Source organism: Protopterus annectens, chromosome 3.part1 (genome assembly GCF_019279795.1).
Source record: "Protopterus annectens isolate FY-2018-M chromosome 3.part1, PAN1.0, whole genome shotgun sequence".
Lineage (NCBI taxonomy): Eukaryota > Metazoa > Chordata > Ceratodontiformes > Protopteridae > Protopterus > Protopterus annectens.
In genome coordinates, this window is record NC_056732.1 from 1,075,933,719 (window position 1) to 1,075,948,570 (window position 14,852).

Here is a 14,852-nt window from a genome sequence, read left to right on the forward strand (position 1 = left end):
AGTTATAACATGTTTGAATTGCAAAACAGAGAAAAAGAAAGTATTTCACTGGTGAGATATGTTTCAGTGTTAAAATGAACCAAGAAAGAATGCCATTTGTGACGTTTCTGTTGTCTCTCAATATCATGACATTGTGGAAGGCAAAGCAGTGAGCCAGTTTGGTGGGAATATCAAGTCTTCGCCTGCCTTTGAAGAGCCATCCTTTTCTTTGTGACATAAACGTCATGACTGACAGACTTGTCCATCTTCCATTTAGCTGGCTGGTTCAGCAAACCTGATGCTCATCTATTGTTGGTGACTGTCATTTCTGCTTGCAGAATTTGTGGTTAGGAAGTTTTTATCTGTAGGGAACCATGTTTGCTCTGTAAAAAGGATCACATGATAAATTCATGTTTGTTCCTAAAAGTGGTTTCAGAATTCTGCTTAAGCCAGTTCACACATGCATCTTGTTTTCTATTCAAAAGCTGAATAATCCTTCACATTTTGGACATGTGCTGCCCATGCAGGTTTACCTGAGGAGATTGCATGAGTTTAGGAAGATTAAATAACCATTTTTCTGCTTTGCTTCAGAAAGTTAAAAGCTTTCATTGACTGAGCGAAACCTTTGTAAGTATATTGATAATTTGATTGCATTTGAATTCAGGCTTATAACTGACCACTAGAAAGTGCTGCAGTCAAATTTAACTATCAGGACTCTGAATGGTGCCATTGTTTGTTTTAAACGTCTCCACAATGGACATTTGTGCCACAGCCATTTGATTGTCAGTTCACACCTTCACCAAGCAGTGTTGCCTAGGATCTGTTTCTGAAAGACTGGCCTTCTGTAGCACTTTAGTGCTTCAGTAGTCTGATATTTGGGCCTACAGATCCTTCTCTTTCATCAGCTTTTCTAGAGGTTTAATTTTACTGCACAGGAGTCTTCCCAACAGTTACCTATTGCAGAAAACTTCCACAGGCAGATATGATATACATGCTGCAAACTCTATGACACAGAGGGATTAAGCCCCAACTCTGATTCACGCTCGAGGTCTGCTGAAGGCTAAGCATTGGAGGAGCCATTATGGAGAAGGTAGGAGTGAGATGCCCATGTTTGCTTGCTGATCCACAGGGGAGGGAGACTACCTGCATTATAGCACTGATAACACCTTGTCAGAAGCCAGAAGTCTGCTTCTACACCACAGGATTAGTTATATGTAAGGGTTGCCAAGCAGCATTCATGTTGTAGCCAGATTGACATGGATGGAAGGACCCACTTCTTTGAAATGTATGGTAGGGACAAGCATTCAAAAAACAGCAACTAGCTGGATGTTGGCCTTAAGGAGAGAGGAGGGATGGTCAGCAGACCTGATGGAGAAAAAGCATTTAAAATGGTATGAAATATATGTTTTTAGTATCAGTTGAGCTGTGAGAAGCCTTCTCCATCTGGTGGTCATTATAATGCCACCACTTTTCTGTGTCTGAAAAGCCTGTCTGTTCATTTGCTGTTGATGGACTTCCTATTATGATGCTCACTGTAGTCAGTGTTGCAGTAGTGAATCTTCCTACTATACAAAAGCCCACTGTCAGCCTGAATATCAGAGGCTTTTACCATCCAGGTTAATAGTGCTATAAAGGGATGTTGGCCAGCACCATCTTCAGTTTTTTTTTGCTGTGTGACTGTACACAAGACTGCTTTTCAGAGTATTGCAAGTCAGCTGGTCAGCATGAATCAATGTAGTTATCCTAGTAATTACCGTTGGCGACTTTCCTAATACTTATAAGACTTTGATTTAGTTTCTTCATGTTTAAAAATGTTAATGACTGCCTCTCCTGTGGGAAACATATCCCCTCACTCTTATTGTCTCTTCTGTTTAGGGCGTCAGCATGACCTGCCCAGTGCCCCTTTTGTACTAGGTTCAACAGTAAACCCATCAAACATAATTCAACAGTAAACCCATCAAACATAAGGCTGAATCCCTCCAACAGCATCTAGAGTCTGGTAGGGCTAGGCCTTCATGTGCAATGGTGTCCACACATTCCCAGACAGTCATCCCAAGTAAATGCAAAAATAAGTATCCAAAAGAGAAGAACATGTGGGGAGGGTGACGGCATTTCTGTGTCTGACTCACCACCTTGTTTAGAGATCACTGACACAGATGAGACACCTTTGCAGTTCTTTGTATGATGCTTGTTAGACCCGAGTCCTCTAGTGAGACCCCCGCGAGAGGCCATTTTGACTTTGGCCCATTCCTTACATCATGACACCAGACAAATGTTAGCTGAGTCAAAAACTACAAAGTAGAACACATCTTTAAACACCAGAGTACTGGTAACTGATGGTGATTATCAGGGTGTCAGAAGAAAAAATTCAAGCGAGTCACATCTGCCTCAGGTGATGAAAAACTCTTTATTTGTAGCTAACCAGATTGCAGCAGCATGTTGGCCAAGATGATCTCAATCTGATCAGCTTGTTTACTGACATCAACTTTTATACTTTCCTGTTACCAGCCAAAATAGCTTTTGTTACATTTCTAACAGTTGACAGTTGGCTATGAAAAACATCTGGGATCACAAATTACCTCAGAAAAGAATGCTTTACCTCAAAACCACAGCTAGTGTAGAATGTTTACCTCAAAACCACAGTTAGTACAGAATGTTAGAATACTTAGTTCAACAGTGGCAGCTGGAATTTTCCACAGCCTGCCTCAGTAAATTATCTCTTATTCAGAAGTATAGAAAACAGATGTTATTCAAGTTCATAAGCAAACTACATCTATCATAGATAAAGCCCATCTTTAATAAACATGGTTCAATAACCTTTTCTTACCAACACTTCAGCAAATAGCATATTCATTTTGCTAGATGGGAGAAAGAGACAAATAACAGTATGTTTTAAAACTTTTTCTCTTAACACAGGGAACTGAAGCTTTCTCATCTATTCCCAAACCTAGAACTCCAAAACTCAAGAGACAAGCAGGTTTGCCCTAAACAACTATGCCTGAGTCGACTGGCTCAGGTACCCAGGTCTTCACACAGGGTCTAGTCAGCTTGGCTGAAAACATTATGAATTTTGTAACATCTACACATCCCAACCTGGAAAAGTTGCCTGTGCCAGGGTCTTCCCCTTGGAAAAGAAAAGAAAAAAGAAAAGAAAAGAGGCCCCCCCCCCCCCCATGGAGATACTGATTCCTCAGAGTCAGAGGTTGAAGAGGAACTTGCATCTTTCCCCAGAGTTATGTAGACTCTGACGCAGACACCCTGTCCTCAGTTTCACCACCTGAGGACTTCTTCTTTGGAGATACCCTTCACAGTATTGAAGGAATCCCTCAATTAGGAGTCCAGGCCCAGGCTAACTATAGGAAGCTACTGAGCCACCATGCCTTTAAACCATTTGCTGTTCCTCTAGTCCATGAAGTCTTGGATGATATGTTTAAAAACATATCACTGCAACCTGATTCCCTTTCCCCTCCCCCCAGGAATCCTGACTACTAAAGTAAGGTGCTTGAGGTGCAATTATCTCAAGAAAAATTGAGTGACCAATCCTGCTTTGCTGTCTGTGGAATCCTGCAAGGGATCCATCTGGGCAGTCACCTAAAAATGCTTGCCAAATGATAGGGAGAGTAGACTCATTAACCAATTTGACAAGAAAACACATGCCTCAGCCATCCTGGCCATGAGCAGTGTTTACTGCCAGTTCCATACACTCAAATAACTTGAGTCATTTTAGGAACAAATAAAAAGCAGGCTACCAGCGATACAGGATAAGAGACTCCTGAGGGACATCCAAAATTTGAGCGTCATTTATCCTCCTGGTGCCCAGACACTCACTAAAATGTAGCTATGATGATTTGGATGCATCATGCAGAGAGGCTGCCATGGTTTTATCATGAGGAGACATGGCTGGCTGAGAACTCAACCCCCGTCAGACCATGTTACAGCAGAACACCTTGATACCCCATTAGATAGAGTATCTCTTTGGACCTCCAACAGAAAAGATGTGTGAGAGACTGGTCAAAAAAGGGAAATAGGTGAAGTCCTGTTAAAGGTTCTACCTGTCCCCTACTGCAGGAACTATCACCAGTAAATCCTGGCCCTTTTTGCTAAAACAACAAAAAAAAATAAATAAATAAAAGCGCTCGGGGAGGGAAAATAACCAGGTATTAAGGAAAGTGGCAAACTGATCAGCAAACTAGATCTGGGGGGCTACGAACCCTGTCCCTCACAGATTGCAGCTGTGACTTTGTACAGCACATCCCACCCTTCCAAAACCCACACCAACACCACACCCTTGCCCTCTAGGAGAAAGACTTGCCTCTTTCTTTATTCATTGCAGATAAATCTCACAAGACAAGTGGGTACTATAGATTATAAAACAGGGTTATTCCCTTTAGTTTTGGAAAATTCCTTCCTTTCTAGGCATCCCCCCAAGACAACAAAGGGAACTAATCCCTCCTCTCTTGAAGGACCTATTACATTAAGGCTCAAGCCAACCAATCCCTCCAGGCATAGGGTTCTTTCTACTCATGCCTGTTCCTGGTTCTTAAGAAAGAAAGAACCTGGAGACCCATCTCTCAAGACTCAGCAAATTCCTGGTATTAACAAAATTCAAAATTTAAAAAGGCAATGAAATTTGTAAAGCACTGATCTTCTATCCCAACCTGCAGCCTCAACAGTATGCTGGACAGAGCAAAAGATTATGAATATGGGTACTTGTTCAGAATGTTCAATCCTGGCCACAGTTAACTTAGCAAAACACAGCAAAACTAAATAAAGTCCTCTTTCCAAAGGAAAAGCAGTCCAGGTAAGGGTATAAGCAGATCTTTATTCAATGACGGGTGAGCAATTTTGTCTAAATTCCAAATTGACAATTGAGCAGCTTAACTAATATCATTCCAGGGGAGGTACCAGATCTGCCTAGGTAAAGGTGGTTTGATTGGTGGAAAAAAATAAGCCACCATTTGTGTAGCAAATGTAAAGGGGAAGTACCTGGTGTCTCCATGTTACCCTGAAGTTACAATGTCTTGTATCATTTTTCAGTTCAAGAGTATTAGGTATCTCTCATAAGCCAAACATTATAGAAATTATAAACCACTACCTTAACACAGGTTATAACAGCAGAAACGTAAAATAAATAAATAACACAAGACAAATAAGGGCAAAATTCAGTAAGAAAGTACATTTGGAAATGCTTTCTGCCTTAGGCTTCCTCGGGTCCATCTCAAAAGTATGTTGCAATTTTACATGTATAATGCAGGTTTATTTTAATTATAAGTTTATATGTTTGCATCTACGCATGCATTGTAGATTATTTCTGGGTTGGGATTCTCTGCATCACTACATACGTTCAGCAACATAGGATTTTTTCACTGCACACTTTCAGCAGTATGAACCCCATTAAAGGTGGCACAGAAAATTCTAAAACTATGAGCCTCATACAGGCAGAAACAGCAGTAACTATATATTTATTATAATTATGATAAACCTGCTTTATATATATAAAACTGTAATTTACTTTTGAGGCAGGGGAAGACTTAAGGGAATGAGTCTAAAGAAAAAGTGAGAGGAGGAGAGCCAAAGTTGACTGATGTTTATTGTAGCAAACAACTGCATGAAGCACTAAAAAAATAAAAAAAAAAACTGTTTAATCAACACTAAAAATAACAAAATAACAAACAACACTAAGTGGATTTTTCATGGCATGCAATGACATTGACTTTATCAAACTGTTGACCATAATACATAACTAGTATTTATAGGAACATAAAAGGGTCACATGACCCCCCCCCCCAGAAATTGCATTTGTTATAAAATTAAGCATTTATATATATATAAATTAAAAATAATTAAATTACATTGTAAGTATGTTACAAATTCTTACACACCTGAAATTCAGTGCTTTATTTAATCCAGGAAATCTAGTTGTTTCCCAAGATACTTGCCAATAAAACTCCTTTATCCCAACTTATTTTTCTCTGTAACACCCCAATGTCTTTAATCTGAGTGTCAACTGCTTATAAAGTAAATCTCTTGTAAACAGAAAGCTCTTGGGTATGTCTGTACAATGCATTAATAATGGTCTTCATTTTAATGCCATAATTATGCTTGTTTCGCACAGCATCCTTGTGATGTTGCCAACACAGTATTTTGAGCAGCAGTTTCATTCAGCAAGTATACCACAAACACACTCTCACAATTAAACAGGTTGGGGAGACCAAAGCTTGTATAAAATCTTGACTTGTAGTAAAAAGGACTGTGTGAAATAAGCTTACATTGGTTGCCATGTTCAAATCTGAATGTGCATTGTCTCCCATTAACACTGACAGAAAATAGTTAAGATCTTTTAAACATACTTTTAAAGTTGTGACTTGTTTTATTAATAAGGAAAGTTTTATCCTCAAGTTTATTGGCAAGAGAACCCAGAGTGCTGAAAACTCTTCGAGTGATTTTAACAATGGCTTCAGTATCGCAAGAATATTTGACTGCCATTGAGGAACACCATCTGATTTTATCCATGTCATGGATAAACTCTTGAGTCTGACCCACTTTATCTTGTGACTTTTTGCTAGCTTCATTAACTAAGAGCTCAGCATAGCCTCTGCACAATTTTTTTTCTCTTTAAGAATTCCAATTTGTCCTTAACCAGAGCTACATCTATAGCTAAGTCAAGCACTGCTGGCTTGGCCAGTTATAATTCTCGATTTTAAATTCTTCGGATGCATACTTGCAAAATGACATAAATTATTGTTAGCTACATTTTCATAATTAACTCCAGTAGCTAGATGCATGTGAACCAATTCTTGGTATATAGTTTAATTAAGGAAAGAAATTCTCTCTAAAGGGTGGTAACTTTAAAAACTTGGTTGATTCATTTAATCTGGTTAAAACCTCTCCAATGCATCATCTATCTCCATTACTATAAGTACTTGGCAGATGTGTATTACGTTTGACAGTCTGGAAAAGTCAATTTAGATAACACAATGAAAGTTCATAATGTTTTTTTGTTTGTTTGTATACGATTAAACATTTATTTTATTTTTGTGGTACTTTGTGGAATTGTTTGCAATACTTGGATAAATTGTATCAGTTCTATTTTTGCCATGCTTTTTCTGCGTGGTTGAGTTAAGTCAGGAATATAGTTATAGGAGGGTAATACAAGTAACTTATTGCAGATAAGGAGGGGAGGAAATGATTATGTCTGATTATGAAGGCCTGTATATTTAATTGCAGTATATGTAAGCGGTATAACATATGTCACAGTAGTTGGGAATGTTTTCTTTAAATACTAAAAAAATAACCATTTTAAGAAAGTCTGCTTCATGTGAAGTTAAGCTGAATTTGTCTATTCCTTGCACTGAGGTGTGTTATATATGGGAAAGAAAGATATTCTTCATTAAATCACTTTTGCAATTATACAAACTTATGGGATGTATCCTGCCAAGGCCAGCGTACATCCAGCCAGCCTACAAAACCGAAAGTGTCTTCCTGTCATGCAACATATCTTACCCAAGACCTATGCATGAGACTACATGCTGGTACTTAATGGACATACAGGTATGAAAACCCTCAAAACTTTCTTACCGCCAGTCCATGAAGCAAGACTGTGTCAGAATAGCAATCTTTCAGACATATGACTTGTTCTAGCCACATTCACTAAGCATAGCTAAGTACCCCATTGGGGACCCTTCATATTTTTTTTTGTTTTTCTGATAATTATTGCTATTTCTTGTCATCTAAGAGAATGAAATGTAACTGTGGTCATCAAATTATATACAAAGATAGCCATACTTGATACTTTGTCTGAGCCCAGAATGTAACTCTAAAGAGTGTTCAGTTTGCCAGTCATTTGTTCCTAAGACCTTACAAAGCCATTTGACCTTCCTTAAGTTGTATATGGAAAACAAATGTCTTCAGGCTGTAGCACATGCAAGGATGACAACAGAATCATCCTCCTTGGACATCCCTCCTCAACTGAAGAGAAAGTCTAAAAAGTTGAAAGAAGACACTAATGCACCCACTTTTTTTCATGGATGGCATCAGACATCTCCACTGAAGCAGTTGATAAGCGTGAGGAACACCCTATGTGTGGTCCTGTTTCCACTGTTGAGTCTTCTTTGCAGGTTGTCAATAGCACTTCCCTTTCAACCAGTTAGATGAACGATAAAGCTACAAAGGGACAACAGTGGCTAGCTCTCTTAGACATGGAGAGATACCACAAATTTTACGTAAGGGAAGACATATCAGGACCCTATTGGAGGTACATCCTGGGTCAGCCCCACCTCATCTGATTTCTTGGTATACGTCAAAGAAAAAGCCAAAAACTAGGTATGTCCCCACCTCCTCTATGGACCCACAGAAGAAGTGGTTTAACTTTCCAGAGGGACTTTTTAAAGATGTTATTTCCTTAGGAGTGTATATCAGCATTTCGAAAATATAATAGGTCGAATCACTAAATGTCGAACTGAAATGATCGACCTATTACATTTTCGAATGCCGATAAAAAAAAACAAAAAAAAAAACAAAACACACCCCCTGCTACTTAAATATACCAACTCCGAGACCTCACTACATTGAGGTAAATGGAAATCTCCCCTTACAGAGATTTCCGTTTACCTGTTCGATGTTCTGCCCTTTCAGCATTCTTGATGCGACAATATCAAATTCGATATTGTCAGCATTCGAGATGCCGATAGGGACCCATCCTTGCAACCCCCTCAGGTCCACTCTTCTGCTGCCACTAACCCCACAAAAAGAAGAAGGAGGTTTCTTCTATGGGAGAATCTTATTCTTCAGAATCTGATTCAGAACCTCTGGATTACTCTTCACAAATGTATTTTTCCAATGGTTTTGAGTCTGAAGCTGATGATACTTTGTCTTCCAACTCAGCTCAGGATGAACATTCTTTAGTGATACCAGCCATAAACTGATATAGTGTTTAAATTGGGTGGGCAAATTAATTTCTGGATCACAGAAAAGACATTACAGCTTACTTGACATGGATATTTCAAAACCCCCTGCTGTATCATCATCTTGGAGCACTGAAAAATACTTTTTTGTCTACCTTTTTGATTCTAGGGTCTCAGCCTTCCACACCTAAGAAACCAGACAGATGCTACAGTGTCCCTGACAGCAATATATATTTATACAAGAATCCTTCCTGTGAACTAGATGTTATTTCAATGGACATGGGGAAAATTCTAAACTTACTCTGTCTTGTAATGCCTTACCAAACAACAAGGATAGCAGGGCCATGGACATGTATGGAAGGAATATATATATTTCCACCATCTTTCTGTGCCATTAATTACTGGAGCTATGCCATACAGGTGGCAAGCAATTCCTTCATGTGTGAATATGATGATGATGATTCCTCTTGTAAAATATCTGCCAAAGGATCAGTCATTCAAAGGTATTCATGGCTTTGACTCAAATCTTTACCAAATGATGATAAAGCTAATCTTTTGGATGTTCTTTTCTATAAAGAAAACCTGTTTAGATCCTCTTCAGCTGAAATATTACAAACAAATTAGAGGAAAGTGGAAAGATAATGCAAGGGCTTAAACAGCATTTTCTTTCCCCTTCCCTATGTTCTGGATGAATCTCTAAGTCTGGTCTAAATTTACTTCTTTGCCTTTTAGCCTTTCTGTTGAACCAAGAGTTTCCACAAAGTAATAAGCTTCTGTCATAGCGTTCTGCAAGCTCCAAGCTATCTACATCTGTCCATATTTGGACAACTTCCTCATTCAGGTCACTTCATTTCAAAATATTCTTCATGATTTACAATTCACCTTCAATCTCTTTTTCAGCCTGGAGTTAACTGTAAACCTCAACAACTCCAATCTATAGCCCAATCAGTCTGATACTTTCTCAGGTGCCTTTGGAATACAGCTGATATCTCAATAGAGGTTACTGAGAGCACTGGGGCTCATGGCATCCACAATCCAAATAGTTTTTTTTGCCAGATTCCACATGAGGAAAATTCTGTGGTACCCAAATGAATTTGGGTACATCACTTTCTTCTTCTATCCTTCCCAATTCCTCTCTTGCCTTTTATGTGGAAATAATGTTTTAATAATTCAGCCAGTTAAAAGTCAACCCAAGGTCCCCCTTTATAATTCATCCTCCCATTCAAAAGGTCTCAAGAGATACCTCAGACTTTCCCTAACGGACTTGTTCAAAGTGCTTCAAAATGTGGTCCACACCGGAAAGGAGAAAGCATATAAACATCAAACAGATGACAGCCTATCAACATATCCTTATGCATCTTGTCTCCTAATCACCTCTGGACTCCAAGACCCACCAAATCTTAACAGACAATATCACAGTCATGTGTTATATCAACAAAAGGGGGAACAAATTCTTTCTACCCTTCCAGGCTTGCAGAGATAGCTTTGTACATTGTTATTCACCAAAGTATTTTCCTCCAAGCTGTGTACGTTCCTTCGAAAATAAATTCAATATTAAACTGTTTGAGCAAATCCAAAGCACACCCTCATGAATAGATGTGGAAGAGAGAGTTCTTTCTTCAAATTGTCCATCAATGGACAACTCTCCATACGGGTCTCTTTGCTTCAAATCTTTTTTTTACACTGGATCTCAATGCATGGAAGCCTAGAAAATGGGCATTTCTTTCTATGGAATTCTTCCTTTTCTCTCATTCCATAGATCCTAGTAAAGCTACAGAATGACAATCTGAAAATGCTTCTCACGATCCCCCTTTTAGCCAAGGTAGTACTGGTTCTCCCATCTTTATCCTGTAGCCAAGGGCAGTCACTGTGGGCTACCTCACTGGAAGGACTTGCTGACACAACAAAGGGGCTCTCTAATTCATCCAAACACTGAACCTCATAATCTGGATGATAGGTTTATAATTCCTTTTAGTCTCCTTTAATCTGTGGATATCTTACAGGTTATAAAGGAGGCTAGGAAACATGCAGCAAGAAAATATTGTGTTCCTAATTGGAAGAGATTTTGTATTTGGTGCAAAAACAGAGGACAGGGGACTTATCAAACAAGAATCCCTTTCATCTTCAAATATTAGTGTGAGCTGCTCAACCTAGGTCTAGCATTCAGGTCTGTTAAGATGCAGTTGTCGGCCATTTCAGCCTGCCTACCAGTTACCTGCTAATTGATCCTCCTCTTTCTTCACTCCATGAGGTCCAACAGTTGCTAAAAAGCATCCTGTGTATCAGACCTCCCAGAAAATCCATTCCTCCCCCTTGGCATTTGAATTATGTTCTTGGAAAAAGTAACTATTTCATCCTTTGAACCTGCATCTTCTGCATCTTTAAAACTCTCTACTTGGAAAACAATGTATTAGTAGCTTAACATCTGCCTAAAGTGGGTGCTAAAATGCCGTCTAAATCAGTCTGTCCATCTTCCTGCTTTTTTCTCAATCCTTAAAATAAGCAGGAAAGAATTCTTCTTATTCTGGATGGTCACAAATAAGTAAGATTCTACCTGGACAAGACTAAAATGTTTGAAAGTTTGACCAATTGTTTATTTTCTTTGAAGGAAATAAGTGAGTCTTCTGGTTTCTCTAAAAACTGTATCTAGATGGAGTTCTCCTGCCATTTCTTTGTGCTATTTTTTTCCTTTTATTACTAAGTCCATGCACTTTGGCTAGTAGCCTCAGCCTATTTTCTGTAAGTCAAAAAAAAAAAAACGGTGTGGATTTTCATGCCAGTACTCTCCTTTAGTACCACCATGATGCCTCGTACAAAGGTCTTAGGTCAGACATATGTTGTGAGAGGAAGTTGCAGACTGTCTGGACTTGTTTGTATGCTTAACAGGCTACATTCCACAAGTTAACCTTACAGCTACAATGATCTATTTGAACATCTCCTGTGTGGCAAGGACTTGCACAAATGTGCTGTATTTCTGGGGTAGCATCAGTCTAAAACAGTTTGAGCTTGTAACAGATATGTCAGGGCAATTTCATCCTTTCTTTATTTCCAGTTGGGGCATGCAGTTTTTCCCCACAGCTGTTTGATTTTGCAGCCTAACAGTACTGCCTCTGCACAGTATGCATTTATTTATTTTACTTGTATGTTTGCTGAAAAAGTACTTTTTTGAAGCATAACTAGTTATAGTAAGAAGAAAGGTAGCACGAAGTACACTAATAGTACAGGATACATATCCCATATACTAGCCTTTAAAGGAGCATGAGTGCAAACTTGGTAATTAGGAGCTGATAGCAGGAATCAACCTAGATACTAAAAATGAAAAAAAAAATGAGGTAGTTGAGCAAAACTGACATTTCAAGTTACTGAAAAAAGGATTAATGTCTTGACAGAAATAGATCTGGACTGTTCACATAATGAAACTGAAATTTATTTCCATATTTTGGGACCATTTAAGAAAAAGAAGTGACTGCTGCAGGTTCCTATTATATGTGAAAGTTGGAAATCATTTATTATTGATTGACGTTTTATATGAATTTCTAATTTTTATACCTGCTTATGTCATATATAGATTGCTGCTGTTGTTACAGGCTGTGTTTAGAGTGAATTGGAGGCTGTTAATCAGATCCCATATTGAAGTGTTGGAAAGAGTACACCCTTTCCAAGTGAAAATATTCTGTACATGGACAGAAGTTCTACACCCATGGGGAGGTTAAAATGCCTACATTGAGGGGATGCTGAGAAAAGTGAGTGACAGGCTCATCTAGGTACCTCAGTATCCAAAGAACGGTACCTACCTGTCCACTGAGATCTGCGAAAGAGTAAGCAATGATCATTGTGAAACAGGTACTAATTACATGATTTGAAATGCCAAAAAACAAAGCTGGCTTTTTGAAAATTAATAGAGTCTTTTTGGGATTCTCCAAGTGCACTGTTTTTTTCCTACCTCACAAAAGTCACACTGATAGGTTACACTAAATTGTACACGTGTGTGTGTGTGTGTGTGTGTGTGTGTGTGTGTGTGTGTGTGTGTGTGTGTGTGTGTGTGTGTATATATATATATATATATATATATATATATATATATATATATATATGTTTTTTTTTTCAGTTTGCTTCACTAGGTTGGCACACCACAATGTCAACAGCGGGAAAAGCAATAATGCAAATATTGATTAGTGTTTGGCAGACTGAATCCCTGAGTCATTAGTCAGGATCCAGTTTAATAACATATCTACCAGACAGTGAGTTTGGAGGGCAGGTACACAATGTGAACGAAGTAAAACTGTGGGTATTGAGAGGATACAAGGAATAACAAACAGCCAAATGATTGTTGAACCACCCATGGCAATAGAATTGTGAATAAAAATAAGTGGTGAATTAAATGCAGTGTTATTAGTAAAGTATCAAAAGAGTATTGTGGAGGCCTGCTTTCATTATTCACAGTGTGGTATTTTAGTTTGCTTTCTCACATGATGGACTGGTGTCCTCTTGTCTCTTTCAGAATTAATTACTTGCCTTGCATTCATTGTTTAACAGGTAGATACCAGATCACCTCATCTCTAGCTGAAGCATTAACATGGATATTTTACTGGGTATGCATTGGCAACTGCTTCCATGCTAATCCGTAGGAAAGAGTTGTTTTTGCTTTGAACCTCCAAGTGAACACATCTTTTCTTTTCTACCTGCTATTCTGGAAATAATGTAGTTTTGAGGTTTACTTATTTAGTTATGTGCCTGTTCATTGTTCATGCTGCTTGCTTTAAGAGGTTCTGGAAATATTTCAGAATGGTAATTTTTAACCACAAATGTGAATGTAAAAGAGGTTGCACACCTGCAGGTGTTGTCTTTAAAGAGTGTCTTATGTTGTTTATCTGTACACAACTTTCTTCATCTTTTAATAAATGACACACATCATGTTTCCAGTGTGAATTAGAATGAAGAATATTGTATGAAGTAGTGCAGGACAATGGTAAATATGACAAGGCTGGGGAAAGGAGATTGTTTAAAGACTGTCCTGATAGTACTGCCAGAAGTGTGAAAACTGCCAGAGTTTGAATAACTGTGTTATACATAAAACTATAGCTGCAGATAGGAGTCCTGTTATATTGTTAATGTACAGTGTGTAATAACATATGGATGAACATTGTGTACACATTGTGATTTTATCTTCTTAGCTCCACAAACACCTGTGAACTGGAGGCTAGGAAAGCAAATCGGCCATGGTGCATACGGAGTGGTTTTCCTGTGCTATGATGCTGATACAGGGAGAGAGCTTGCTGTGAAGCAGGTGGCTTACGACCCAGACAGTAATGAGACTAGCAAGGTAAGCATTTCTACAGACTGTGAGTCGAGAGGAGTTTGTTTATTTAAAGCAAGTAACACAAAATTTAAATGTTGCAAAACACAGACTGCATGACATCACAGTGAGAGGCAGGATTCTGAATTCTGACCAAGTTTTGAAAAACATAGTTCAGTGAAAAATTCAAACTCCCCTTTTGCTTCAAAAACAAAATTCTCCTTAAATTCATGTAGGGTAGGTAATGTAATCTAATGCCAGGTCATTGTGTCTCAGTAAAGTGGACTTTCCTCTTGCATTGATGTCATTCAGAGTGAATTTTCACATTTGGCAACATTTGTGGAATTGTCCCGGTACACTCAGTTTATATAGCCATCTGGAGAAGCACTGTCATTTCTTCAGAAATGTCTTTATTTCTATGTCCAATTCTGTGGTGCTTATCTGGTAACATTATGTGGTCTGGTAGCAGAGGCTTTATAACTGACAAGTTGTAACTATTCCCCATAGAATACAAATCTACAGATTTCTAGGGACAGACCCAAACATCTGTAGCCCTTTTCATCCATTTTGATGTTGGAAGTTGTTTCAGGTTTTGAATATTCCACTTTTCTTTCATTCCATTGTGGTTGCCCCTTGGATTTTTAAAGTTCTTATAAATCAGTACTCCTGACATG

The 14,852-nt window shown here is 38.5% G+C and overlaps 1 protein-coding gene across 1 annotated transcript in view; it reads left to right on the forward strand.

Annotated features, from left to right (window-relative positions):
• The window catches only part of LOC122798357 (mitogen-activated protein kinase kinase kinase 3-like), a 749,834-nt gene that overhangs the window by 649,686 nt on the left and 85,296 nt on the right, over window positions 1-14,852 (forward strand). The window contains exon 12 of the mRNA XM_044067209.1: window positions 14,057-14,205. Within this exon, the coding sequence (XP_043923144.1) occupies window positions 14,057-14,205 (149 nt within the window). The remainder of the gene's footprint in view (window positions 1-14,056; window positions 14,206-14,852) is intronic.